Source organism: Rhinolophus sinicus, chromosome 14 (assembly GCF_057876585.1).
Source record: "Rhinolophus sinicus isolate RSI-liver-muscle chromosome 14, RSI-T2T, whole genome shotgun sequence".
In the NCBI taxonomy this organism is placed as follows: Eukaryota; Metazoa; Chordata; class Mammalia; order Chiroptera; family Rhinolophidae; genus Rhinolophus; species Rhinolophus sinicus.
The window spans coordinates 186,298,064-186,325,519 of record NC_142514.1 but is presented as its reverse complement, the minus strand read 5'-3'; the positions used below and the strand labels follow the sequence as shown (position 1 = coordinate 186,325,519).

The 27,456-nt window shown below is 59.5% G+C and overlaps 1 protein-coding gene and 1 long non-coding RNA gene across 22 annotated transcripts in view; one reads left to right on the top strand and one right to left on the bottom strand.

Annotated features, from left to right (window-relative positions):
* Nucleotides 1–27,456, top strand: part of SHANK2 (SH3 and multiple ankyrin repeat domains 2) — a 459,770-nt gene that overhangs the window by 185,315 nt on the left and 246,999 nt on the right. For 17 of the 21 annotated variants that reach the window (XM_088789779.1, XM_074336881.2, XM_074336891.2 and 14 more), the window contains one exon: nucleotides 21,512–21,827. In XM_088789779.1, the coding sequence (XP_088645905.1) occupies nucleotides 21,512–21,827 (316 nt within the window). Of the gene's footprint in view, nucleotides 1–16,799; nucleotides 17,424–21,511; nucleotides 21,828–27,456 lie in introns of those variants that run through there. The other 4 variants (XM_088789782.1, XM_088789781.1, XM_074336893.2 and 1 more) reach the window with 1 other exon arrangement.
* Nucleotides 16,574–17,233, bottom strand: LOC148755994 (uncharacterized). The gene is made up of 2 exons (XR_016018438.1): nucleotides 17,108–17,233; nucleotides 16,574–16,843 (listed from the first exon to the last, which is right to left on the bottom strand). It is a non-coding gene; the product is annotated as an uncharacterized LOC148755994 (long non-coding RNA).

Sequence of the window (27,456 nt, the reverse complement as noted above, 5' to 3'; positions counted from 1 at the left end):
CTGAGTTGCTGTCCCCATCAACCGACGGGAGCTGCAGGCCGTTATCCCAGGCGCAGGTGGGGACTTGGGACCCGGAACCTGCAGACCTGCGGGCCCCACCAGGAGTGGTGAGGACTTGCGTTCTCAGCAGAGAGGGGAGCTGAGGCTGACCCCCACGACAGGCGCGGTTTCCGCGTTGCACCTGGATGGCTCCCTCGGGCTCTAGGGCTTCCAGGTGAGTAGGAGTTGGGGTGTAAAGCACCCAGGCCTGTCCTCCGTGAGTACCGGCTCTCATGCGGGGAAAACATGGGGGGACCCTTGCTCCCACCTGCTCCGGTGTGGCCATGGGGCTGGAGAGTGTCTGGGGTGGGGGCTTTCAGGGTCGAGTCCAGGTTGGAGCTGTGTGACCTTGAGCATGTTGCTTCCCTTCTCTGAGTCAGTCTCACCTTCTGAGGATCGGCTTCCTGATGCCTTTGTGAAGATTCAAGGAGCTAAGGGGGGACATTCTGACACGTGCTACCCGTGGGTGGACCTGGAGAGCTGATTATGCTGAGCGAACTAAGCCAGGCACAGAGGGACAATCCTGTGTGACCCCGTCACACGAGGTCCCTGGGGACTCAGATTCACAGACACAGGAAGAAGATGGTGGTGCCAGGGCTGGGGGAGGGGGAGGGGAGTGAGTGTTTCATGGGGACAGAGTGTCCGTTGGGGACGATGGCAAGTTCTGGGGATGGCGGTGGTGATGGTGCCACAGCAGTGTGAGTGTGCCGGCTGCCAGTGAGCTGTGCGCTTGAAAGTGGCAAAAAGGATCAATTTTATGTGTGTTTTACCACATTTAAAAATCACGTCACTAAAAAGGAGGTAATGTAAGGAAATGTTTTCCCCAATCATCAGCCAGAAGACTCGGTACATTGCGGCCGGCAGTGGATTTGACACGATGTTTCTGTCTGCGTGTTTTTCGCTTTGGCTTCCTTGTTGCGTGGATGCCATCATTAGAGCATCAGAGAGAAGAGGCCACGACTAGTTACTGTGTCATCCTCACGCCATGAGCATGGTGTTTCCCGTGTCACAGAGGAAGGAACTGAGGCCCAGAGACGAGCTCGCCTGCCCCAGGCTGTGCCCCACTGGACGCCGGGGGCTGTGGAGGACTGAATGGTGGGCTTGGTCTTTGCACTCACCTTGGAGCCCACCTGTCACTGTATTTATCCACACCCCGTGGTGGACGTGCCTGGCCGCCTCATTGTCCCCAGCGTTTGGCCCGGGCGCAGGCGCCTCGTGCACACAGCTCAGGTCTCCTGGGACTCACTTACTCAGCATAAATCCTCCGGGCGCGGTCACCAGGTCAGGAGGCCTGAGTGTCCGTGGGCACCAGTTCCCTGAACTGCTCTCCCAGAATCAGGTCCTACTTTGCATTCCTGGCAGTCCTGAGAGCGGCAGGGGTCGGGCTCCCTGGGGCTCTGATTCTGACGTGAGACCGTGCCCTGTGTTGGGTGCGTCTCAGTGGCACACTGGCATATGCCACTTCCCTCAGCCTCTCGATGCTGTGCCCTTGATGGGTTCTAGTGAGTTCCATGCCACTGTGCAAAACACAGGTGTGGGGTCAAATCTGTTGGACATGCTGCCTGCTTTGTTCCCTTCTTGGACCCTCAGGATGCTCTTGACTTTGGAATTTTAAAGGCCCTGATAAATCCTGCACTAAAGAAGCCACCTCATTTAGTTTGATTGGGCATTTCCCAAACTTGTCTATGGAACCTATTTGCACAGCCTGCCTCCAGGATCCCCAGGGTCCTGTGGGACGCACTTTGGGAGTAAGACACTGAGTCACTAGGGTCATCTTATAACTGCTGGGCCTAGCGGGTGCCTGGGTTGGGCTGGTGGCACCTGCTTTCCCCTGCAGGGAGCTGGCTGTCATCCAAGCCCCCAACCCCCAAATTCCTGGCGACTCATAGGCAGATTCTTTTAGCCATCTTGTAAGACTCATTTCATAAAATAGTAACTAGACGCCAGCATTTAGAGTTAGGAGATTTCATGTAGAAACCCCGGCTTCTTGCTTCTTTTTTAGGAAGGTAGTAACAATACTGCTGTAGCTAAGACTCAGGAGAAGCGGCCGTCCTGGGTGAGGCGCCCGCCTCCTGCCTCGTGGGCTGGAAAATGAGGAGCCGTGGCCCTCGAGCGCTTATCAGCAGCTGAAATGGATGGAGAGCCACCCCTAGCCCAGGCCCTGCCAGGCCTTCTAGCACCATAAGGGAGCCGGACCCCACACTGGCCGGCTCCCCCAGCCCACCAGCCCACCCCACAGCCTACGCCCCTGGTGCCCACTGTGCACGCCGAGGCCTGTTCAGTGGCTGGGGTATCCCCAGGCAGAGCTGAGTCCGTTCGTCTGTCTAAGGTCTGCGGGTGCATTTTCATGGTAGGACATCTGTTTATGAAGCCCGAGCCGAGGGCTGAATTAATGGAGTTGAATGTGGGGTCTGGGACCTTGGGGGAGTGAGAGCAGGTGCCTGGTCTGCTAAGTGCAGAGAAACGTGCAGGCAGGATTTTGGTGCCGGTCTCCTTTCCAAGGCAGTTTAAGATCTAGGGGGACAGTGTCCTCCTCGGCAGGTGGTGAGGAAGCCAGGCGTGTCCCCCCACTTTTAACATTGACAGCAGATTCCAGGGTGGATGGCTGTGCTTCTGGTTGGCAGAGGTGTGGACATGGCCACTGTGGGTCAGCAGGAGGCCCGCCTCCTGTGGGTGCCCTGCTTGGCACAATCGCTCAGCTGAGGCTTGAAATGAAGGCCTGTGCCTCAGTGTCCCCAGGGCCTGCTCTGGGGGGGGCCCTCGTCCTGCGCGGGCCTGCACCTTGCATCTACAAAATGAAGGGCTCCGCCCTCTTGTGTGGGGTGCCCCGCTGACCCAGCTGGGGTTACCCCCTCCTTAGAGCATAGAAGGGAGCCCTGGCCCCATGGCTGGGTGGTCTTTTGCGAACACAGATAAATGCCCAAATAATGTCACGTGCTGGGAGTACATCCTCTGCTCCGGGGACTGCCCCCAGGGCTCCATGTTTGGGCTCAGGGCACCCACGGGGCACAGGTCCCCCAGGGATAAGAAAGTGTGCTGATTTAAATGAGCACACAGACCCCAGAGCCTCCGCTGTGTGTCCTGCGGTGGGTCACTTGACCTCTCTGTGCTGAAGTCGCCTCCTTGGTACCACGGGATGATAACAGCACTCCTTGTTGGGTTAGTGCCCGGAAGAGACATGAAACACGGGGCTTGTGCTGAGACGCTCTGGGACCTCAGCGGCAGCTGTGTGTCAGCCAGTGTCGGCGCCGTCGGCGTTGCCATTGCTCGTGATTCACAGAGGGACAGCGGAGGCAGAGCAAGCCCCAGGGGGAGTGAGTCTGATTCCTGCCCGGATGGGTAGACAGCCCCCTCTCCCTGTCCTGACTTTGCATGAGGTCATCATCCTTCTGAAACGCAATCCCAGGCCCTCCCCTTGCTCCCCCGTCTCTTTACAAAGACACAGAATCTGATTCTGGTCTCGGGTTGCTCTGCACCCTGACGGCATCTGGAGACCCTGCCCTGGACCGCAGTTCTCTGGGGGGACATGGGACATCCATGGCGCTTCCCGTTCTGCAGGCCCCCATTTTCTGCCCCCTTGCGCGCAGTCTTGTTGTCTAGTGGCAGGAAGCTCGGGGCGACCCCACCCAGCACCACTCGCACAGGGGCTCTTTTCAGCCTGAGCTGCAAACTCCCTGGAAATGTGCTGTCGGCTCCCTTTGTTCTGCTCCCTGATTGCCCGTCTCTCTAATTATGGGAAGTGCTTATTCATTCACGAGGCCCGTCCATCCCTTTGATTCTTAATTTCACTGGGCTTCTCTCTAGTTTTCATCTCTTACATCCCGTTTCTCACGGGGATCAGGTCTCCCCCACCCGTCCAGTCCAGTCCTGGGGTTTCTGGGAACCGTCTTTGTGGACGACTCAGAGGTTTCGTAAAGCACGTCCCAGCAGCCCCCTGTGTCCTCGGCGTCTAGGACTGTTTCCTGCCCTGGGCGCCCGTCCAGCTCCAGGGCCAATGCCAGCAACTGGAGTGGCCGCCTCCCTCCCACGGCGCTGGCCGCAGGGCAGACGGCACAGTCCTCCCGCCGGACGTTCACAGAGCTGAGCTGAGGCTTCAGAGACTGACTCGGAGACCGGCAGGGGCGGCTGGTTCCCCGTCCGCTTCTCCGCCTTCTGGGAAGGGGAGGGTGTTCAGAGTGTGACTCTCCCTGTGACACGAGCACGGTCATTACCACCCAGTGTCCTCGCTTATCTCAATTTATTGTTCCCTGGTAGAAATGCGTTCTCTTTGTTTCTCACTCCAGACAATGGTTTTGTTCTCTTAGGAGAAAATTTGGTTGCAGTCACCGGGTCACATAAGTTGGTGTGACTCTTTGGGGAAAGCAGTTTGCCAAAAGTATGTCTGAGCCATAGAAACGTTCAGACCTGGCCATTCCGCTGCTGGGAATATAATTGGAGGATGCGATTCCAAGAAGAAAGTGGTGTATGCAGGAAGGTGTTCATGGCAGCGTTATTTATAAAAGCGAAAAGCCCCGAACCGGCTCAGTCTGGCTCTGAGGAGTTTGTCACATGACTTGTAAAGCCCCAGCATGTGGACTCTAAATATTCTGGAATGTGGAACGGGTTAACTAAGAATGCGGTGGCCGTAGGGACAGAGCCTTTCAAAGGGCAAAAGGCAGAACCAAGTCCGCTTGCGCGGCTTTCCTGAGCGTGCCTCTGAGCGCTGGGTCTGGGCGAGCTTGTCCGTGCTGGGGACGTGTGCGGCCTTTGCAACAGTCTCCTGACGAAGGCGGTGGTGCCGGTGGTGTGTGGCTCGGCTAAGGGTTTCGGGGGAGACACTTTCATGCCCCTAAAAGGAAAATGCACAACAGTTTCGGGGGAACCTGAGCAGCTTGGCGGTAACTTCAGCAGCTTGAGTTTGATTCAAGGCAGTGCCCTGCTGACCCCATTAGGAAAATGGGGCATTTGTTGGACTTTTTTAAGCAGAGTGTTAATGAGTTGAACTGGAGCTGTGGGGGCACCTTCAGCCAGGACGATGGTGCTGGAAGCTTCTTTCTGTCCAGAGGCATGAAAGGGGGCCAGCCGTGTGCTGGGAGGCCGTGTGCTGGGAGGCCGTGTGCTGGGAGGCCGTGTGCTGGGAGTCCGTGTGCTGGGAGGCCGTGTGCTGGGCGTGCTGTGTGCTGGGAGGCCGTGTGCTGGGCGTGCCGTGTGCTGGGAGGCCGTGTGCTGGGAGGCCGTGTGCTGGGCGTGCTGTGTGCTGGGAGGCCGTGTGCTGGGTGGCCGTGTGCTGGGCGTGCCGTGTGCTGGGAGGCCGTGTGCTGGGAGGCCGTGTGCTGGGAGTCCATGTGCTGGGAGGCCGTGTGCTGGGCATGCCGTGTGCTGGGAGTCCATGTGCTGGGAGGCTGTGTGCTGGGAGGCCGTGTGCTGGGCGTGCCGTGTGCTGGGAGGCCGTGTGCTGGGAGGCCGTGTGCTGGGCGTGCCGTGTGCTGGGAGGCCGTGTGCTGGGTGGCCGTGTGCTGGGAGGCCGTGTGCTGGGAGGCCGTGTGCTGGGAGGCCGTGTGCTGAGCGTGCCGTGTGCTGGGAGGCCGTGTGCTGGGAGGCCGTGTGCTGGGAGGCCGTGTGCTGGGCGTGCCGTGTGCTGGGAGGCCGTGTGCTGGGAGGCCGTGTGCTGGGAGGCCGTGTGCTGAGCGTGCCGTGTGCTGGGAGGCCGTGTGCTGGGAGGCCGTGTGCTGGGAGGCCGTGTGCTGGGTGGCCGTGTGCTGGGCGTGCCGTGTGCTGGGAGGCCGTGTGCTGGGAGGCCGTGTGCTGGGAGGCCGTGTGCTGGGAGTCCATGTGCTGGGAGACCGTGTGCTGGGCGTGCTGTGTGCTGGGAGGCCGTGTGCTGGGAGTCCATGTGCTGGGAGGCCGTGTGCTGGGCGTGCTGTGTGCTGGGAGGCCGTGTGCTGGGCGTGCCGTGTGCTGGGCGTGCCGTGTGCTGGGAGGCCGTGTGCTGGGAGTCCATGTGCTGGGAGGCCGTGTGCTGGGCGTGCCGTGTGCTGGGAGGCCGTGTGCTGGGCGTGCCGTGTGCTGGGCGTGCAGTGTGCTGGGCGTGCCGTGTGCTGCGCGTGCCGTGTGCTGGGCGTGCCGTGTGCTGGGAGGCTGTGTGCTGGGCGTGCAGTGTGCTGGGCGTGCAGTGTGCTGGGCGTGCAGTGTGCTGGGAGGCCGTGTGCTGGGCGTGCCGTGTGCTGGGCGGCCGTGTGTACCTACTGAATGGCTCAGGGCTCCTCCCACCATACAGACGCCCACAGGGAACTATTGCATCGAGGCCCCTCCCCCGAAAAGGCAAGGGGTCCTTGGGGAAGGATTCGCTGAGGCCAAATCTCCGAGCCAAGAGGCAAGATGAGGGTGGTGCGGCCATCCACCCAGGGTTCTTCTGCTTCCGAGCAGGTTTCAGCCCCTTACTGCAGAGAATCTGATCCTGTCCAACGTGACCTCTCATGTCACAGGAGACATGTGCCAACACGGCCAGGCCAGGGCAGCTTCGGAAGACGTCCCCCAGCGGGGAGAGACGCTCTCCTGTTGTTCCCCCCCCTTGCTCCCCTGCTCTTCGGGGGTGGGTTATTCCTGGTTTGGGTGTTTTCCTGACGTTGGTGTCTAATGGGAGGGAGCCTTGCTGCCGGCTCTGCCCTGGAAGGAATGTGTTTGAAGGTTGTATCAGTCGCTGAGGCTTAATTAGTTCCCCAAATACAAGTCTGCGTTAGACTCTGTTAACGAGATGATGAACCAAGCTGAGTGGGGACCGACGGGGGCTCTCACAGCGTTGTTATGAGTGCTTCATTCTCCGGGCGTCCTGGCACCTGCACAGGTTTCAGTCGGCTAACACCTTCATCTACGAGGTGGGGGCCCCCCTGCATCTACCCTCAGCGTCCAGCTTCCTGGGGCTGCTGGAAATTCACACACATTGGGTTCCTGTGTGGAAATCAACCTCCTCAGTGTCTGGGATCTGTCCTGCAAGGGCACCCCCAGTACCAGGAGCAGCTGTTTGTCCCGGGCCTCCCTGCTTGTGAGGTCGGTGGTCAGGGCACAGCCAGGCCGCCTCGCTCTGCCTCACTCTGCTTTGACACACTCACTGTCTCCACCCGGGCACACCTGTGGCCTCTGGACATGGACAGCAGGCACTGGCTGCTGGATACCACGTGTGTGTGCAGGTGTGCATGTGGGGGGGCACTGCTTGGCTTAATGTAGTTTATGAGCCCGGGACTTCTGCCTTCTGATAATGGCCGAGCAGCTCTTGTCATATGAACGCAAGTGTCCTGCTGATAACAATGACAAACTCTGGATAAACCATAAAAATAGCAACAGTGGCTCAATGGCATTGGCAGGCAACCAAAGGCTGACAGAACTGGAAGGGCTGGGACCCCTGACAGGAAGAGAGCCCGCCAGGGGAGGCCCACATGAACGAGGGGTTCCCCTGACAGAAAGTGGGTGTCACTGGGGTAAGGATTTGGTGGTTGGAGGTCGAGGTGAAGGCTGCCTGAGTGTCTGGAAATAGATGAGGGGGGACCTTTATGTGCAGAACCCCCACATCTGCACATACAATCCTCTCAGCTCCTTGACTAACTTCTGAACTATCATGAGACTCCCAGGGTCCCAGGGGAATGCAGCAGCTTAGCGCTCAAAGAGCCGAGGGGAGATTTTAGTAGCGCCCCCCCCCCCCCGAGGGGAGGCAGTGTCAGGTTGAGTCCTGCCACGTGAAAGGAGCTTGGCAAACACTTTGGGTTTTCTGCCAGAGCCCCAGAAGAGCCCCGGAAGTCAGGACCTCATCCAGGGACCAAGCCAACAGAGATTCTCCCCAAAAGCCCACAGCCGAGCCTTCCCGGAGCACGGTGTCCTACTTGTACTTTTCCTCTGTGCCAGGAAAGCTCAGCACGCTTCCCAGGATGGTAACAGGACCCAGGGACTACAACAGGTCGGAGGCAATGGCTGAGACAGAATAAAAAATGACTAGACATGCAAAGAAGCAGGAAAATGTAACGTGTGATATCAGAAACCACAATGAACAGAAACAGACCGACAGACAACCCAGATGTCAAGATGGGCAGACGGGAACCTACAGTCCTGTCTGTAGCAACTGGAACATGTGATTATAAGCTCCCACTTGGTGCCAGGTCTTGTGTTGTATCCTGAAGCTAGAAAGGTGTGTGGACCCCACTCCTGCCCCATGCCTTCTGGAACATTCCAGTTGTGCGAAGGCGATATTCACAGTGGGGAGAGTTCTGGAAACAGTCATTTCATGTAGTGAGGCAAACACAGGGAAAGACTCAATGACTGAGTGCCAGGTGGGGGGTGGGCAAGTGCCGTCCTTTTATTTATTCATTTGTTGAGTGAAGATTTGAAACAAGGGTTTCCTGTGAGGGGCCGAGCTCGGTTCTGGTGGTGAAGTGGTGAATAAGACAGATTCGGTCCCTGCAAATGTTTTACTGGAGGGGAAAAGATAGGATAAGCAAACTCGTAAATCATGTGATTTCAAATTTTGATAGATGCAATGAAAGACAGATAATGAGGGGTTCCAATGGAGAATAAGGGGGTTACCCTTTTAGAGAGGATGCCTCTCTGAGGAGGTGGCCCTGCGAGTGAGTGCTGAAGGCTGGAGTTAGGGGCCAGCCCGGGCAGGGCGGCTGCAGGGGTCCAGGTGGGGACACAGCGCAGGCAAAGCCCCCAGCTGTGTTCAGGGCATTGAGAGGCAGCTGGCAGGGGCCTGTGTGGGTGAGGGGCAGCGTGGAGGAGCAGGGGCACGGAGGAGGGGCACGGAGGAGATGGCATGAGGTCCCCAGAGGCCTGGAAGGGGAGAGTGACACATCGTGCCATATGCGGTGTCCTCGCCAGCTCAGGCAACTGTGACAACCACCGCAGGCCAGTGGCTTGCACAGCGGGCATTTACCTCTCACAGTGCTGGAGGCTGGAGTCTAAGATCAAGGTGCTGACCAGTTCAGACCCTAGAGAGCCCCCCCCCCTGCCCCCCGCTGGCTTGCAGGCAGCCTCCTTGTCACTGTCCTCACGTGGCAGAGAAAGACGTCTCTCTCTCTGCCTCCTGCTCTGAGGGCACTCATCCCATCTTGAGGGCGTCACCCCCAGGGCCTACCTCCCAATACCGTCCCACTGGGGGTTAGGGTCTCACCGTATAAATCTGGGGACGCAGACATGCAGTCCGCAGCATGTGGTCACTCTGGTGACTCTGACCATCTCGGGAGCTGCCTTTGAGCCGCTGTGTGTGCTCAGCTTTCCAGTGTCCTTGGACACGTGGGCGTTGTGTGGCTGCCGTGATTCTGTGTGGTCCTGGCATCTGCAGTCCAGTCCCAAATGTCCAGGTGTCTGGGCGAGGAGCCCTTGAGGACAAAGCCATAGGCTGTGATGGAGGCAGGGGTCCCGCCCTGGTGGCTCATGGGAAACCAGCCAAGGCTGGAGAAGTGCCTCGTCCTCGGGCTGCCACCTCAGTTCGCCCCCGCGGGCTCTTCCATGGGTCGTGCTTCCCGCTGTGCCAGAACTCCACGGTCTGTCACGTATGTGAACACTGCACTCTGCGGGGCTGACTCCCTTTGGGTGGGTGCAGTTGCTGCACCCCATCGAATGTGCAGCAGGAAGGCAACGTGTCCCAGGCAGGGAGGGGCCAATGGGGGGGCATGATTCCGACCCCCCTACACCCAAGCTTTGCTTCTGGGTGCTACCACGGCTGTGGTGAGCCGGGCTGAGAATCAGGGCCGCCTGGTGGCCCTGAAGGAGGGGGTCCCCCGACTCCCACTGAGGAGTGAAGCTGGGGCCTCCATGCACCCACATAGGTGAGCCAGCTCGCGACATCCAGGGCTCACTGACGGCTACTGGAACGGGGGCGCCCACTCTATGGCAGGAAACTAAGTGGAGCTCCTACCTGCGTCTTGTGGTCCCTCCTCCCCTTGCTGGGCCCCCTGCAGGGGAGGGAAGCTGATAGGCAACCCACCCCTGTGGGCTCCCAGATGCCCAGAAACCCAGTGGGTCAGGAAGATGCGCTACGCAGGTGGGGTATGCAGGGTGGGGGCCCACTCCCCAGCCTCCAGTAAGGTCCCAGAGTGAGCCCAGTGTGCCACTGGGACATACAGCTGCCCCCTCCCCAGGTTTCTGCAGCCTTGGGACCCTCTCAGAGACCTGACACCAGCAGGGCAGGGGCTGGCCTCCCAGTTTACAGGTGAAGACACTGAGTCCCAGCTCTCCCCTGAGAGTCCATTACTTGGTGCACGCTGGACAAGGGCCCAGTCAGGTCAGGTCCTGCAGGAAGGGGCGGTCCAGCCAGCGTCCGGCCCCGCAGTGGGAGGAGCCTGTGGTTCTCATCCAAACCGTTGGCACTTGTGTGTTTCCTATAGACTCAAGGTTTGCACAGAGCCCCCCGGTGTCCCGTCATTCTGGGGGGGGTTCTGGCGATCAGTCTCGGGGAGTCAGGGCTGGGTCAGAGGGGCGGAGCCCAGGTCTTCTCTCCCGAGGGGCCTGAGTCTCTGCTGGGAGCCCTGGTGCAGTGGGTCCTGGCTCAGTCCTCAGGGTGGCCCGGGAAACACGCAGGAGGGATGTGGCACTGTGCCAGGGGGGAGGTGTCCTGTGACGCCTCATGGGCTCACGCGAGTCTGTTGAGCAGACAGGGCTGGTGGGCACTCTGAGCCTCAGTTTCCTCTGTGGGTGGTCCAGGGTCCTCAGTCTCTTGGTTCTCAGAAGGACCACAGGGGTGGCCCTTGCTGTCTCTAAGCCAAGGCACTGCCAGGTGCCCCATGCCTCCGGTCAGAGCAGTTTGTGGAGTACGCAGCGTCCTTGGAGGACCCCCTTGGTGCAGGGTAAAGCTGCAGGGAGGCGGAGGGAGGAGGGCAGCACTTGGAGGCTGTGACCCTCCGAGACTGTGCCCTGGGACCCTCCCCCTGATTGTGGTCAGCCCCGGGCCTACCCTCCAAAACCCGTCTCCCTGACCCCACTCTGCCTTTGGTCTTGTACCTAAAGCCCGATCACTGTGTCAGCAGCCTGGTGCGGAGCACGTGCGGGAGCTTCTGTCCCCGTCTGCCAGCAGTGCCCTGTCTGGCCCCGTGCGGTTCTGAAGCTCCACCTCGGTGCCCCTCACCCCAATTCTCCACGGGCCCCGAGTCTCCACGGCCCCTCCAGGGGCAAAGCTTCCCTCCCTGAGCCCCACTGACGGGGCCGGGGATGGTACACACGCCGCAGACACCTACGGCTTTGTTTAAAGATAACCCCGCATTACTGCCGAGACGCCTTTTTATATCCTGTGTTATTTATAAGAGCATGATTCATTTAGCTATGATTGTGAGATGGGGAAATGTTGTCTACTAATATTTAAATTGCAGTGATCCAAAGCTACGCAGAAAGGCAGCAAGGCCTGCTGTTTGGCTCAGGTGGGGGCAGGAGGAACCCTGGTCTGGGCACGCTGGGCACGCTGGACCCGCCGTTTCCCTGCCCCGGCCGAGCTGGGCAAGGCTCTCTTTCTCGGCATTTGGTTTTCAGTTCTGCGAGGTACAGGGGAGGGTGTGGCTGGTGAGCCACTGAGCCCTCTGGAGTTCCGTTTCCTCCTTTCAGTTCCCAGTGCGCATCTTGTCTGATGGAGGCTGGATCCACCCCCGTGAGTTTGTGCTAAGACAGAAGTCGCCTCATGCCCTCTGCTGCCTCCATCCCAGCCTGCTCACCTTCTCCCGCCCACAGTAGGAGGTGGGGCCCGAGTAACTCCCCAGGCCACTTGAGGAGAAAAGGGAATCAATCACCCACCATCTGGGATTTCAGGGTCTCCAGACATTCCTGCCCGAGGCCCAGCGTCATCGGCTGTCTCGGTGGAAGCAAAGGTCCACTGTGGCTTGTTGACACAGGAAAGGGAGGTACTAAAGGATGTGGGTGGTTCACAGTGTGCCAAGGGACCAGAGAGCCAGGCTGGGACTGTGTGGCCAGCCTGGTGTCCAGCCACCCGTGGCTGCTCCGTGGAGCCAGCCCTGCCCTGATGTGAGGTGCCCCAGGGCAGCTTGGCCTCCAAGGGGCAGACAGGACCCTGGGTGGAAGTAGGGAGAGGTGGCTGCAGGCCCCAGGCGGCTGCAGTGCAACCAGGAGACCAGCCTTCTATGCCTGGAAACCTGCCCCAGGACACTCAGAACAAAATAGAAGCTGGGACTCGCGACCTGTCTCTTCATTGGTTCATTCATTCATTCATTCATTCACTCATTCATTCATTCTCACCAGAGCTTTAGGGTACACCTGCAGTTTGCAAGGTAATGGGGTGGGCGGTCTGGGCATTGAACTTGCCTTCAAGGAGTTTAAAGTCTCCTAGAACCAGGAAATGCCCCAAGGCCAGACTGCTGTCATGGGAGCCCTGGGAAGGGGTCTGTCCGATGAATGGATCAGTCAGGGAGACTTCCTGGAGGAGGCGACACCAGAAAAAATAACATACATGCATCCAGAGGGACCTGGGAGGACTTATCACGGATGTGTGGTCAGGGTGGGGTGGGCAGATGGCCTCACCACCTGCTTCCAGATTTCTTACATTTAATATATGCAAATAGCCAACGCTGACAGCCCTAAAGTCCAGTTACAAATCCAGAGTGACATGACCCTCCTATGAGGCGGCACCATTCAGTCCTCATCTGACAGATGAGGAAACAATGGCACCAAGAGACGTGGTGACTGTCCCGGGGTCACAGACCCGGAAAGTCGTGGGGCTGGGATTTGACCCGGAAGGTCAGTGCCCCCACTCCTTTGTGCTTCACACACGAGCTCGGTGATCCCACAACCAACACTGGCAATGAGTTGGGTTATTCCCACCTTACAGATGGGGAAACTGAGGGCTGGGGTGGCTGGCCAGTCCACAGCCACCGAGGGAGGAGGACAGAGCCAGCCTCTGCGTCATGCTGGGCTCCCACGTCTGGCTCTTTCCCTGTGCCGTCTCAGTGACTCCAGCAGGAGGAGGTGGGCTCACCACGGACACCCCCAAGCCATGTCCCTGGGACCTGCCAGCACGCCAGACTCCCGGGGTATGTTTACAACACCTGGCGCTTCCTCCCTGCCAGGATTTCAGAGTCTTGAAATGTTCTGATGTGCGAAGAGCCTTTTTTTATACAAGAGATGAAATTATTTTCAGCCTGTTGTCAGGCAGTTGTCAAAAGACGTGGCAAATAAAGGGCCAACGGAGTGAGGGTTTTGTGAGGGCGAAGCAGAGCTTGAGGGGAGCCTGTGGGTCGCAGAGGTGAAGCTCGGCAGGAACCGGGGGCTGGGAGGTGGACCGGCCTACACTTTCTCAGTTTTTATTGTTTGTGTGTTTATTGTTTCTTACGAAGGGTCTAGCAATGGGGTTGGGCTGGGTGCAGCCAAGGTGGGGAGCTAACGGGCCAGGCTAGGAGGCCGACCGTTTGGGGCTTTTGCGGGTGACCCTCTTTTCCTTCCTGGCGAGTTTCTGAGTTGGGGGCCTCCATCTAATCTTTCCTCCTGTTTCTTGGTCTTTTATTCAGCACCCAACTCAAAAGGCGCTCGCACGTCCTTTGGGATGGGGGGGGATGGTGAGGGGTGGGTAAGCAGGTGGACAAGTTCCCCACGTGCCCCCATCCAGCTCGGACCCAGCAGTTGCTCCCCTCCCATCTCCATCTTGCCTGGAATGAAATCCGTTTGAAATCAAACCTCGCTGGCACCCAGTCAGAAGGACTGCCCAGCATCGCATCTCGTGGTCTTCCCTGCGAGACCCTGTGTAAGGAACCAGGCTGGGGGAAGGCAAGATCAGCCATCTTTGGACATCTGGGCCTCGGACACCTGCAAACCCGCGGCTGTGGGGCAAGGAGGCCTGACCCATGTGGGACCCTACCTGTCACATCCACAGGACCTTGCGGTGGGTCTCAGGAGCCTGATGGGGGCCCCACGGGAATGTCCCAGCGTCTGAGACCCATCACAGGATGAACTGCTTGGACTGAAAGATGTCTGGGAGCCTGCCGGGGAAATGGGGTTTAAATTTCGGCTTCCATCTTTGTCTTGATTTTCCTTTTGGGCCTCCAGCTCTCAGGGTTTCTAATCCCCTCGTCTTGGAGAATGGAGTCCGTGTTGGTTCATTCCTGCGGCTCTGCAGGAGGTTGGGGGTAGGAGACCAAGGGCAGGTCCACTTCCCTCTGCCTCTGCTGCCCAATTTCTAGATTCACTTGGATCAGCCCCGGGTCTCTGTGGTTTCAGTGTGAAGGGCAGAGTGCAGTCTGGGCTTTTAGTGCCTCGGCTTTCCCTTCAAACTATGTGGCGGGTGCAGGCATATCATCTGTGCAAAGGGAAAGGAGACTTGTGCATGTGGCCCACAGCCAGGATTGTCAGCCTGCGTCTGACAGCGGGAACCACCGCACACAGGTAGTGAGCTCCCTGTTGCTGGAAGTGTTCGAGGAGAGCATGCCTGCCCGTGGCGAGGAGGCCTTCGTTCCCAGCGGAGGCCCACCTCCCCGACAGGGTTTCTGTGGGGCAGAGCCTGGCCCAGGGCCGGGCACATAGTAGGCCTGCACATACATGCCAGAGCTACGGCTCCTCATTTCTGTGACGTCTTTACTCAGATTCCTGGGAATGTGGGCTGGAAAAGTTGTCTGCTTACTGAAAGACTGGAAGGTGTCTGCAATAGGATTCCTTTGGTGTGGGCTATTTCCTGGGTTCCTCAAATCCTACTGTTTCCAGTCAGGTCTCATTTCCAGCTCCGCCCCTGTGCAGTCGAGAGGGGACCAGGAGCCTCTCCTGTTTACTCTGTATCCCCTGGACCCACACAGAGCCTGCCATCCACGAGTGCATGGGACTGGAATGTAGGGGTGCGTGGCCCCTCCACCCCAGGCCTGTTTGCTGGATACAAGGCCCCTTCTCGGGTGGGCAGCCCCAGGATGCTGTGTTTCTGACTCTGCCCCATGTGTGGGCAAAATCCACTGCGAGAAACAGTGGCTCTCCCACCTGGGCCACGTGTCCCTGCTGTTTGGGGAACTGGGGTTCTGCCCCCTCTGTCCTCAACTCAGAAAAGAGGTGGGATTTTTCCCTACATCCTCCACCCAAGGTCAGCAGCTGGGGGCGGGCCTACAATGTTGGGGGCTCCGCTGGCCTTTGGTGACGTCCCTACCACCATCGACCCTGGAATGCTGGCACTCGGCTCCGCTGGCAGCGAAGGTTGGCGTGGGAACTTGGCGCGGGACGAGGCTGCGTGTAGCTGGGAGGGCATCCATCACCGACAGATGGAGGCAGGGTTGAGCATCGCTGAGCCTCCCACGCCCCGGAGGCTTCCCTGAGCTGTGGCGAGTGCCCGGGGCCCACGTGGCACGCAGGGCTCAGCCTCTGGAGGGGGCTCCCTTGGCTAGCCGTCACTGGCGTCCTGTGCCAGCCAGAAGACGGCCGGGCCTGTGGCCAGTGCACCCCCAGGAGCCAGACATGGCCATCTCACAGACCCCCAGCCAGTCTGCCCGGGGACACAGCTTCAGCCTCCCACGGTGGCAGCCCCTGAGTCGAGTCCCTGTTGGTGACACTTCCTGCATCTGAGGGAGATGCTTCTGGAAGCTATGCTTCCTGTCCCACATGTGCAAGGACCCTGAGCTTCTCCAGTGCCACCTCTGTCCCCAAGGGTGTGAAGTGTGCGGGACAACTCGGTGGGGTCTTGGGTGATAAATGCGCAGTGACAGAATCACTTCTTAGGGCACATCTTAGAACCAGCTGGGGCTCCGGCCTGGGGGTTGGGACCTGGCGGGGTGGGCGGCGGGAGTCTCCCAGGCAGAGAGTGCCAGCAGCAGAGGGCATGTGACGTGATGCGGTGGGACTTAGAGAGATGGCATTTAGGTGCGTGGCTAATACAGGGCGCACGCTGGATGGTCCGAGGCAGATTTTGTTCTCACGCACTGGGAGACCGTCTGGCATGGCGTCCGCCAGTCTGGGCGTCCCATTGCTGCTTCTGCTGTCATTCTTGTCACAAGTATGTCAACCATACGGACTTCGTTTCACATGTTCCCGCTGCTTGTTCCTCATCTTGTCTTCTCTCTCTCTCCTCCTCTCTCTGTGTTTTTTTTTTTTTTTTTTTTTTTTTAATTTCGGAAGCAGTTCTCTTAGCAACCGAAAAACTGCACACTTAATTACAGCCCCAGCAGCAGACACAGCGGGTGACAGAGCCCGCTCCCCAGAGCCCCGTTTAGTGTTCAAGAAGACCCTTCTCCTCGTGTGGTGACCCCCTTCCAGACCCCTCTCCTCGTGTGGTGACCCCCTTCCAGACCCCTGTCCTCTGTGGTGACCCCCTTCCAGACCCCTCTCCTCGTGTGGTGACCCCCTTCCAGACCCCTCTCCTCTGTGGTGACCCCCTTCCAGACCCCTCTCCTCTGTGGTGACCCCCTTCCAGACCCCTCTCCTCTGTGGTGCCCCCTGCCACCTGCCACAGGGCACACTGGTGACGCCCCTTCTACACAGTACACACTACTTTACAGGTAGCATTTCCTCACTGTCCCCTGCCCGGTGTCTCCTCAACTTCTGTCGGGTGGAGACACTAAAGAAATGTGCAAAGTGGCTCTGAAGATGCACATTTTTCTCAGCTGCCTGGATTCAGGGCTGGCCGTTGCTCGGCTGCCGTTTAATTGTTTCATCTCCCTTTAAAAAAGGGGGGGGGGACCTGTTTTCTCCAGGGTAATTACCACAGTGGGGATGGGCCAGGGAGGTAATGGGTACTTGTGTCTGATTCTTTTGAACGGAAATCTGGGTCATGTGCAGAAATCCCGGAACGCAGGCGAAGGCTGCCCAGTGAACGTGGGTCCGGCGTGAAGCTATCTGGCACTGGGGAGGTTTGAGCCTCTGGACTTGCTCTCCGTATCTGCTGGCAGACAGACAAGTAGCATGAGAGGAAACTTGGCTTTTTCTTTACAAACAAAATTAGCAAAGCACAGCGCATTCTGTTTAGCCCCAGGTGTGTGTGAGCAGACGTGGCCCCAGCAGCAGCCCGGTTTCCAGCGATAATCGGGGCTCAGGCTCACACATGCCTCCCGAGTGTTCCGGCCGCCGGCTCCAGGATGCTCGGATCCTGTTAGCCCCCCTCCCCGGGCGGTGCGGATCCCAGAAGCAAAGTAGCGCTGCTCACATGACGGGCGCCGGGAGAGGCCGTGGGGCTTGAGCGTGGCCCCATCTACGCACAGTTGGTTCCCAGCTGACAGACAGACTATGGGGTGGGCTTTGTCACCAGCACGCTGGGTCTGGCATACCCAGCGATGCTTGGAGGCACGCCGTGCCCAGACGCCCGCGGCCGCTCCCCGGGTCCACTCCGCTCCAGCGCCGGGGGGCCGGGCAGTGCCGCTCCCCTTCCTCCCATCCGAGAAGGTTATATAATGAGCGGCGGACGGCTGCCAAAGTCGGAGGGAAAATGAAGTCTTTGTTAAATGCCTTCAGCAAAAAGGAAGGTAAGGCCACGCTGCAGGGAGCACGGTGCACGGGGATTAGCAGGGGAGCGGGGGCCTCCGGTTCCTCCAAAAATTGCTGGTTGTTCCTTCTTGGCATGTAAGTTGGTCTGCAATCTTCACCCACTTGAATGTGCCGTGTTATTTTGGTTTTGTCCCCCCAAGTCTCTAGCCCCTTGCAGAACGGCATTCCGGAACATGCATCCATGGTGACTGCCCAGGGCATAGTGGGGACTCAGTCCCAGGGAAAACAAAGGAAGCGCTGACTAGCCTGTCTGCTTCCTGGGGGCTCGTGAGCACTTCTTTGGGGTACGGAAGGAAGGTGAGGACGAGGACGGCACTGGCCACAGCGGCCAGGCGGGCGGTGTCGGGACCACATCCCGCTCTCCTGATGGTCCCTGGGTTCAAGTGCATGGGGTGGGCGGGAAGTAGCGAGTGTGGCAGACTTTAAAAGTGCACACGCTTTTTGTCACACCTTGTGTGATTTTTGTGGAAAAAGAATGTATAAATCAGTGCATGTAAGACGGTTAAGAAAACACCCACCCACTTAGAGTTTGCAGATTGCCTGAAAGAAGGACGCAGTTGGGTGGAATATTAATCATTTTCAGACGGGGAAAGAGTTATTTTTAACCCTTTTTAACAACAACAACAACAACAAAACACCACAAAAAACATTTCCTCCGAGGGCTCTGGTTACTTTGTCAGACGGAGAGCTCTCGTTTTTGTGAAATCGAAAGGTTTGTGAAGACGTTACTTTGGAGGCATTAGGAAGGCGGCTCCCAGCCCAAGCCATAAACCAGATGCGGGGTGGGGGGGGGGGGGGCGGAGGGTTCCTGTGCAATTAAGTTGCACAGGAAACTAATTTAATGTTGAATCTTGGTAATTAAGCGAGACAATTTTCATTTGAATGTTCGCCCTAATGTCGCTGTGTGATTCCATTGGAGTAACTCACCGTCCTCAGGGCACAGTGTAAGATGTCTCCGCTGCTTTTTCCCTCAGACTTGCGAGGGTGTGAATTCTCGGCGCTCTCCAAGCCCCACTCTCAGAAGGCCCTCTTCAGCCGTTTCTAGGGAATCTGTGTAAGACGCAGCCTTCCTCCTGCTCCCTTTCTTACGTTAGTAACCCAGATTCACACTCGGAGACTCGGTTTTTGCAATCCATGCAGAGCGTGGACATTTTCCTGGGGAGTGTGACGTGAGGAGCTTTCTGTGTCCCTTCCGAGTCCATCTCAGCCACGGGCAGGATTCCCCCAAATTCCATCACTTAATGTGGAGGGTATTTGGATCTTTCTCAGTTACACTGGTCAGAAAACAGATGCTATTGTATCATCAGGGACCCTGGGGGGCTTGGCGTGAGCCCCTGTCATGGACCACAGGCGTTTCCCTGTCCAGGAGCGTCCCCTTGGAGCAGGAGTGTCCCTGCCCCATGGTGGGCGTGAGCCCTGGCCTCTCCTTGGGTTGGGGGGCGGTGGAGATGACACGGGAAGCTGGGAGTGCTGTGGCTGCTCTACTTGGTGTGTCTGCTTGAGATGCCGGCGCTCTCGCTGTGAGTCTCCAGCCAGCAATCTCTGTGAGAGGGACACACTTGCTCTCTAAGGTGGTGGAAGCCTCAGCCCTCGCGGAGGTGTTTCAGTCCCCACCCCTGTGGCAGACAGGTCTCAGGTGGCCCCAAAGCACCCCCCACCCCGCTGCATTGTCACCCTAACTGATGAGCTCTCACTCATCCTTAAAGTCTTTCTGGCCTCTGTCTGCTCTGGGGGAGTGACCCCCATGTGGTTTTCCCTCATGACCAGCAAAACACAGACTCGGGGACTTTGCCCCAAGATGAAATTTCTCTAGGAGTGGGGAGGCTGATTCCCGGGGGGGGGGGGGGGGGGATGTGGGGGCGTGTCCCTGGAGAGAGCAGCCTCAGGCTCTGGACACGGGTCCCTGGAGAATGTCGCCAGCCTTTCCTGGTCCCCAGCCCTGTCCCGGCCAGGGGACTGGCCCTGCCCGCTATCTGTGAGTCCAACTACTTTGAGGAGTTAGAGTGGGTGCAGGTCCGAGCTGGGGAGCCCAGGGCATGCACACTGCGTCTTGCTCTCACATGAAATCTTCTCAGGGGAAACGGGGTGGACAAAACCTCACTGCTGCCTGATTGGAAAGAATGTGACCCCCCCCCCATGTGTCATTTCCTAATTTTCACCAACTGTTCTGAACCAGAATGTGAATTCCGAGTATGTGTCCTCAGGAAGCCTCATGCCCTCCTGTGTGGCTTTCCCAGGGTGGCCCCGTCTCTGCTTCTCCAGGACAGCTGGGCGTCCTGGGATGTGGCAGACGGGTGCACTGGGTCACAACTGTCTCAGTGGAGCCCTGCCAGTGCCACCTCTCCCCAGTGCCCTGACAGTGTCACCTCTCCCCAGTGCCCTGCCAGTGCCACCTCTCCCCAGTGCCCTGACAGCGTCACCACTCCCCAGTGCCACCTCTCCCCAGTGTCCTGACAGTGTCACCTCTCCCCAGTGCCCTGCCAGTGCCACCTCTCCCCCAGGGTCCTCTGCCAGTGCCACTTCTGACCCCAATGAGCTCTGCCAGGGCTCTCTGAGCCACCTGTGAGCTTAACCAGTTCCACCTCTGTCCCCAGTGAGTTTGGCAGCACACCTCTGCCTGCCTTCATGAGCCCCGCCAGCGCCACCTCTGTCCCCATGAGCCCTGCTGTCCACCATGGGCGGGGGCTGGTAGCAGGGGTGCTGTCCTTAGTTTTCATGAAGGACTTCACTGTGGCTCTGACTTGGGCAGCCGGCGGTGGGAGCTCATCCAGGACTCAGTCTTCTCCTGCGAGATTCCCGTCTCCAGATTGCTCTCTGGGAGGGTGCGGGTTTTCTGTAGCTCTGCAGCTCCAGGCTCTGGGGTCAGCCCTGGCCTCAGGCAGCACAGAGCTCACTCAGCTGGGTATGCAGATCCTGGGGCGTGGGAAAGCTGCCTGGGCACCGAGGGTGTGAAGGAAGCGCGCGTCCTGTGCAGCCAGGAGTCGCTGGCATGTTATTTCCCCTGCAGCCTGGGGGCTACTGTTCTCTAGATGCCTCTTCTTGGAAAGGACTCTTTCTCTCTCTTACTCCTGCCCTCGGAGCAACCCGGGCGGCTGCAGTGCTGGCCCTTCCACGTCCCCGGGGGCAGTGCCCTCATTCTGCGTCCCCAGGCTGGGTGGGCCTTGCCTCTCGTCTAGAACTTAGTGAGAAGCCAGGTGAGGCGTGCCCAGCCCTCCCGTGTCACGCTGCTGGGTCCCTGTGTGCTGGGTGAAGAAGGGAGCGTGCTTGGGGTAGAGCCAAGTAATTCCACACAGTAGACGGAAGGGCTATGTGACTGTCCTGGTGCCACCGTAACACAGTCCCACAGACTGGGAAGCTTAAACAACTGACACTCACTGTCCCCAGTCCTGGAGGCTGGAGTCCGAGAGCCAGGTGTCGGCAGGGCTGGCTCTGAGGCCTCTGTCCTCGGCGTGCAGACGGCCGTCTCCTCCCCGTGTCCCCACATGGTCGTCCCTCTGTGTGTGTCTGTCCTGATCTCTGCCTGTTATAAGGACCCCAGTCACAGTGGATGAAGGCCCACCCCAGTGACCTTGTTTGACCTTAATCACCCCTGTAAAGGCCCAGCTCCACATCCAGTCACCTTCTGATGTGCTGGGGCTCAGGACTTCAGTAATGAACTTGGGGGCGTGCGGACACCGTTCAGCCCACAGCAGGGGCCAAGTTTAGGTCAGAGCGAGGAGGAGCAGGAGCTCTGTGGCTGTGCAGTGTCCTGACCGCGCTGTGAGGCGGGGCCATCTGTCCTCACACGTGCCTGCTGCCACTGCTATCCTGGACGGAAGTCGGGCCCCGTGTCCCTTCCATCTCAAGTGTTAGCTTGACCCTTCCTGAGCTGCAGGCGTCCTTAGTCTCTACCCCGTCTGTGCTTCTGTGTCGGGGTGAGTTCTGTGCACGTGGGGTCCTGCGGGGGCTCAACACAGAACGCACGGCGCCTTCCGCTCGGCTCGCATGTGCACCCCCCTACCCCCCCCCCCGCCCCAGCGCTGACAGTGCCACACACTCACCCGCCTCTCCGTTCTCTCTACCCCAGTGCCCTTCCGAGAGGCCCCGGCCTACTCCAACCGCAGGCGGCGGCCCCCCAGCACGCTGGCCGCCCCCCGGGTCCTGCTGCGCTCCAACAGCGACAACAACCTCAATTCCAGCGTGCCCGACTGGGCCGTCTGCTCTGCCGCCTCCCACCGCAGCCTCTCGCCCCAGCTGCTGCAGCAGGCGCCCGGCAAGGCCGATGGGGCCCTGAGGACCATCGGCAGCTACGTCCCCGGGCCCCGCAGCCGGTCCCCATCGCTCAACAGGCTCGGCGGGGCTGGCGACGATGGCAAGCGGCCCCAGCAGCCCTGGCACGTGGGGTAAGGAGCAGCTGGCAGGGTGGGAACAGGCACAGGGTCGGAGGGGCTCCCGTGGAGACCAGTGACACGAAGGCCGCACGCACTGCAGCCCCCGGTCCTAGACCCCGGGGCAGGCCCAGTGCTGGAGCAGACGCCTGTTTCATTCCATCTGTCCCCTGAGAGCAGGGGCCAGGGCCATCTTCACGAACACTGCACCCGTAGTGACCACTCGGACCCATGTGGGCACTGAGCAGCCGGGCGCTTGGAGCTTCCTGGGGGCTTGGGGCGGCTGCTGGAGTTTGGGACCTCGTTTCCTTCCTTGTGCGTTGGCTTCTGGGTCCTTAAAGGGACACGTGGACGGTGGGGGCCAAGGCCAGCAGCCTGCTCTGTGCTGAGAGCTCTTCCTCATGCCTCATTGCAAACCGGCCGCTGTTTCCGTTGCAAACGTGCCTTATCCAGAATGAGCGCTCATTCCCAGCAATGAGAAAGCCTGGCACAGATGAGGAAACTGAGGCTGAGAGGGGCCAAGGCAGGCACTGGAGGCTGCAAACCCCAGCAGTCATGCTGGCAGTCGCAGCTGGTCCTGTCGTGTCTGCCCATGCGTCGGGATATGGAGAGTCTCAGCGGTCTCTGAGCAGCCCCCAGCAGAAGGAACCCTGTCCCTTTTCTAGACGAGGACACAGGCCAGCCAGGTCAGACTGGGCATGGGACACCCCCTGGATATCCGACTCAGGGGTCTGCCCACCCCTCCCCCTCAGTGTCCCCACAGCCAGGGAAGCTGCATCCCCACGCAGAGCGCCAGCTCCCAAGCACACTCTCCACCTTGTCACGCCTCCTTCCAGGATTTCTCAGGCGAGGAGGCTGGGGACAGGGGAGAGCTCATTGCCTGAGCCTTGGGGGTCCGTGAGCCTCCAAGCAACGACCATCTGTGTCACCACAAACCCTGCCGTGCAGTCCTGTGGGCCCGGGCCTGTTCCATGCACTTCAAGTCTCCTGGCTCCTTCCCCCCGCAGAGCCTCTGAGGGGTGCTGCACCCTCCCATTTCTCAGATGAGAGGACTGAGGCCCGGGGTCACGTGGCCAGTATGTCGCCGGGGCAGGACTCTGACCTCGGCTGCTGGCTCTCACTCTGCAGCTGGGACTCGCCAGGGTTTCTCCTCCTTGCGCCCTGTCCTCACTCACAGTGGCCGGGAAGGGCGTGAGGACCTGTGTTTTCCTGGCTGGCATGGCGTTTCCGCTGAGATTTGAATGTGCCCTTTGTCCCGCCCTCAGTGCCCGGTCGCCCACATCCCCACCCACCTTCCACGTTTCCTCCTGGGTGTCCCAAGCCCTTGCAGTCCCCATCCCCGCCTCTGGTGAGTCCTGCCTGACGCCGTACCCCAGCTAAGATCAGGATGTGGGAGGGGGCATATGGCCCCGTCCTGCAAGCTTGGTGTTTGTTTGGGGTGCGGGCTCAGGCAGGGCCCCCCGGGCCAAGAGCTCAGTGCTTCACGTGGCTGCGGAGGGGGCTGAGTGCCGTGACCGTGGGCAGCAGGCCAGGTCTCCGGGCTGCAGCCACAGAGGCGGTGGGGGGCATGTGCCCCTGGGGGCCACGGGCAGAATCCTCTCGTTGCTGGTACCCCACCCCACCCCCAAGCCCACATCAGTGCTTTAGCCCATCAACACTTCCCACCCGAGTCTCATTCTTCGAACGGTGAGATCCAGCTCCTGGCTCTGGTCTAGATTCTCACTCTGAGTCACCCCAAGGGAGGAGTCCCAGGTGCTAAGAGCAGTTTAAAGCTAAATTAAAGGATTCCCCAGAGGCAGAAAATTCCACTTCACACCATCGGCTAGAATTATGGCGATAATTTTAGGAAGAGTGTGCCCCCGTCCTCCAGCATGAAACCTAATAAGGTACCGAAGGCAGTGTGGCCAGGGGTTTGCAAAGCTACAAACAAAATGTTGCTTCTGAAGAGAGAAAAGCAACTGGCATGTGTGGCAGGGACCCTGTCTGATTGTCCCTGGTTTCCTGTGCAGGTGTGTGTGCGTGCGTGTGCGTGTGTGTGTGTGAGCACGCACGTGTGTGTGAGATAATGGCAGCAGCCAGCCTGTCCTGAATGCCTGATCCCAGGACTTCCTGAGCACGTGCCCTGGACCCCACCTGGGGCCAGTCACCTCACCCTTTGTGCCACATCCCTGGCGACTGTAAGCTGAGGATCATGACTGTGCCCCGCTCCCTCGGGTTGTTCTCGAGACTGAATGAATGACTTCAGGGCAGTGCCTTGCATATAGTAGCTGCTCAGTCCACACTGGCTCTTAGATGAAGCCCAGATCCCTGTTCAACCCAAGGCCGGGCGCTTGGCCAGACCTGTTCCCTTTGTCACCCAGAGCTGTGGGCAGAGCAACCTATTACCCAGACTTGCCTGGGACACAGAACTATCAGAGCTAAGAGCAGGACAGTCAGTCCCCCAGCTGTGGTCCCGCGACCTATCCCGGTCAGGGAGAGCTGTCCTGGCCCGGCCAGCACCCGGCTTTGCTGTGTCTGGCTCATAGTAAGTTCCACAGAAGTGTTTGCCACCATCAGTGACACTTTAGAAGGCCCCTCTGGCTGCTGTGGGGCAGGCACTGCAGGTGCCACCGCCTGGGTGACACGCTTGGCTCAGGGACAGGAGAAATGGAGAAAACCACGTCAGCTGGGTCGAGGGAGGCTTAGCATCCTCAGCACTGCCTCTGGATGCGGGCGCCCACCTTGTCCCTTCCGTTCTCTCTTGATGCGCACGGTTCGGAAAGCTGGCTGCCAGCACCCATCTCTCAGGCCCCAGAGACCTCAGCCAGGGTGTGATGGGTGCATCATTGTGGCTAGAACCAAACCCTCAGGTGCAGACTTGGTGGGAGGGGGCCAAGGCCCCTTCCTGCCTGGGCTCCTGCCGGCACCCGCTGACTGCCTCCCTCCCTCACCCGGGCCCTGTGCTGTGCTCAGAGTCAGCCTCCCCCTTGGAGCCGAGCCCTCATAGCCAGCTGGCCCAAGTGTAAGGCAGGAGAGGTGAGAGGGCCCAGAGTGATGGGGAGCCAGTGTACCTGCAGCATCTTTTTAGCGCCCTGGCTCAGGTGCAAGGAAGGCTCTGTGCACACACCTGCCTGAGACGCGCCCTCTAGTGGCGCCCGCTGGCATGGCTGGTCCTTGTCTCTAAGAACCATGGGAGATGGGGCTTTCATTGCATCCACTTGCCCCATCACCGACACCGAGTGTAGAGAGGGGGTTTGGGTCCTGCCAAGACCCCTCCCCAATAACCAGGGGGCTGATATCTCTTGCCAGGTCCAGAACAGCTCTTGATGTAGTTTTGCAAAGTTGGGGTGGCTGCTCCCCCTCCCCAATCTAATGAGCGTTTCTTGGGTGAAGTTAGCTCAGCAGAGTGGAAAGGCGCATGCTTTCGAGCCCAGGCAGAGGTTAAAGGCCCCCACAGCTCCCAGGCTGTGTCTCTCTGAGCCCCGTCTTTCTCGGGCTCACAGGGTGGGGGGACAGCCACACCGACCTTCCCCACAGGTAGGGGCTGAGCTGGAAAGTCTCCCACTCCCAGGCAGAACCTGGCAGGGGCTCGCGAGAGCCTGTCTATTACCCATGTCACTTTCATTTCCCTGAACTTGGCCATGGGAAGCTGATGCCAGGCGGGTGTTTAGGTTTCGGGCGGGTAAAGCGGACAGAGGGCCAACCCTGGACGGCGGGCTTGGCCGTCCCGGGAGAGTCCTGGTCAGGCAGGCAGGGCCAGCCTCGAGCCTGTGCCCGCAGCCCATCTGGAGGAAGGTGACATCGGCATCACCAGTGTCCCCCCCCTGAGTAGCGGCTGGTCTGCCCTGAGCACCCCCAGAAGGAACGCCAGCCCGAGGGGAGCGCCTCACGTCCAGTGGGTGGGGTGGGGGTTGCTCAGAGGGCAGAACCTCTTAGGTGGGGCTGCAGACCCCAGGGAGCCCAGCCTCCTCTGTGTGGGGCACTCAGCATTCAGGGGTGAACGCCACGTCCCCACCCGAGAAAGAAGAGTGGGCAAGGGCGGATATAGTTGAGGACATGGAACCCCAGAAGTCTCTAACAATGGTCCTGGAGTCAGAGGTCACACAAGTCAAGCGGGGTTCAGATGTCTGTGGGGGAGTTCAGGGGCCCCTGGTGGAGGGGATGGGGGCTGGCTGGGCGCCAGGGAGGGGCAGGGATGCGCCGTAACCAGAACAGACAGCAGACGGCAGGAGGTGGGAGGCAATTCAGAACTGGTCCCCAAAGCAGGAGGCTCTTGGCACCCTCCCCACTGCCCTGGAAGGGGTGTGCAGGGCGGGGTGGAGTCCCACCTGCCAGAACCCCTGTTTCCACTCCAAGCTGGGTGACCTTGTACTCGCAGAAGCCAGCGGCCGTGGCCCACGGTCACCATGGCGACTGTGGGGGCAGTGGGGCAGTGCCGGCGCCTGGCGGCGTCTCCCATCACCGTGGATCTCACCGTGGCGTCCACACACGGCCCGGGACACGCGGGTTGCCCCAGCCAGTGTCACCATGTCTACCAGGAGGGACATCCTGATGACTGTCCATCCCCGTCGTATCTCCTCAGGCCTCAGGGAAGGTGTGGAGGGCGAGGTACTGTCACAGGACAGCAGAGGCAAAGCTAAACCCAGATGCCCGCGGTGGGGCTGTGGAGCCCAGGGCTGCGTGCCAGCTGAGGACGCTGACGTTTCTGTCTGGCCCCAGGTCGGGGGGAGACAGTGCTGGCGGTACAGGTGACATGGGATCTGAGCTCTCATGCTTAAGACGCAGCTGCCAGTGGACAGTCAGGGCTCGGGGCCATTTGTGTTGGATGTGCCACCCTTTCCCAGAGCCATAGCCGGCATCTCTCAAACAGCCTCCTCCCTCTGTGTGAGGCAGGAGCCTGGGAACACCGATTTCCAACAGGCCTCCGGTGCAGGCAGTCCTGCTTCTTGCCGTATCTAACCCTCCCATCACTCTGCACGTCACCCTGACCTCGGGCACCCTGCCCTGCTGCAGTCCAGGGTGACCCAGAGCCCGTCCAGTCACATGGCTGCTCTCTGGGGCGTCAGGCCTGCCCAACACATCCCTGCAGAGCCTTTCCTGCAGCCTCTGCCTGAGTCACCTTGTCCTCGGTGCCGACCCATCAGACATGTAGAAAGGCGTCTTCCAAGTTGTCCTTCACCCCGTGAGGCTCATGCCTGTCTCATGTTCACGGGTGTCTCTGGACCCCCAGATACTTGCCGGATGAGTGGCTGGATGGATGTGTAAGTGACTGACCAGTGAACTGGGGAGAAAGTGCCGCGTGTGGGCAGGTCCGTGTTCTCACAGGATGGCTGGGAAACGGCTCCGTTCACTCGCCCACGTTGACCCACGTTTCCTGATGTGGAGACTCGGGGCCGCAGCCGTCCTGCCCGTGGTTAAATCCCATCTGGCTGTGCTTCATCCCTTGGCCGAGTTTAAGTGCACAGCTCAGAGGCCTCAGGCATCCTCACGAGGTTAGCCAGCACCTCCACCCCCTCCGGGACTCTCTCCGTCACCCCAAACGGAAACTCTGTCCCCACTGAGCACTCACTCCCCTCCCCTCCCCCAGCCCTGCACCCCCATCTACTTCCTGTTTCTGTGAATCTGACTCCTCCAGGGACCTCATGCCTCATGTGATGGGGTCACA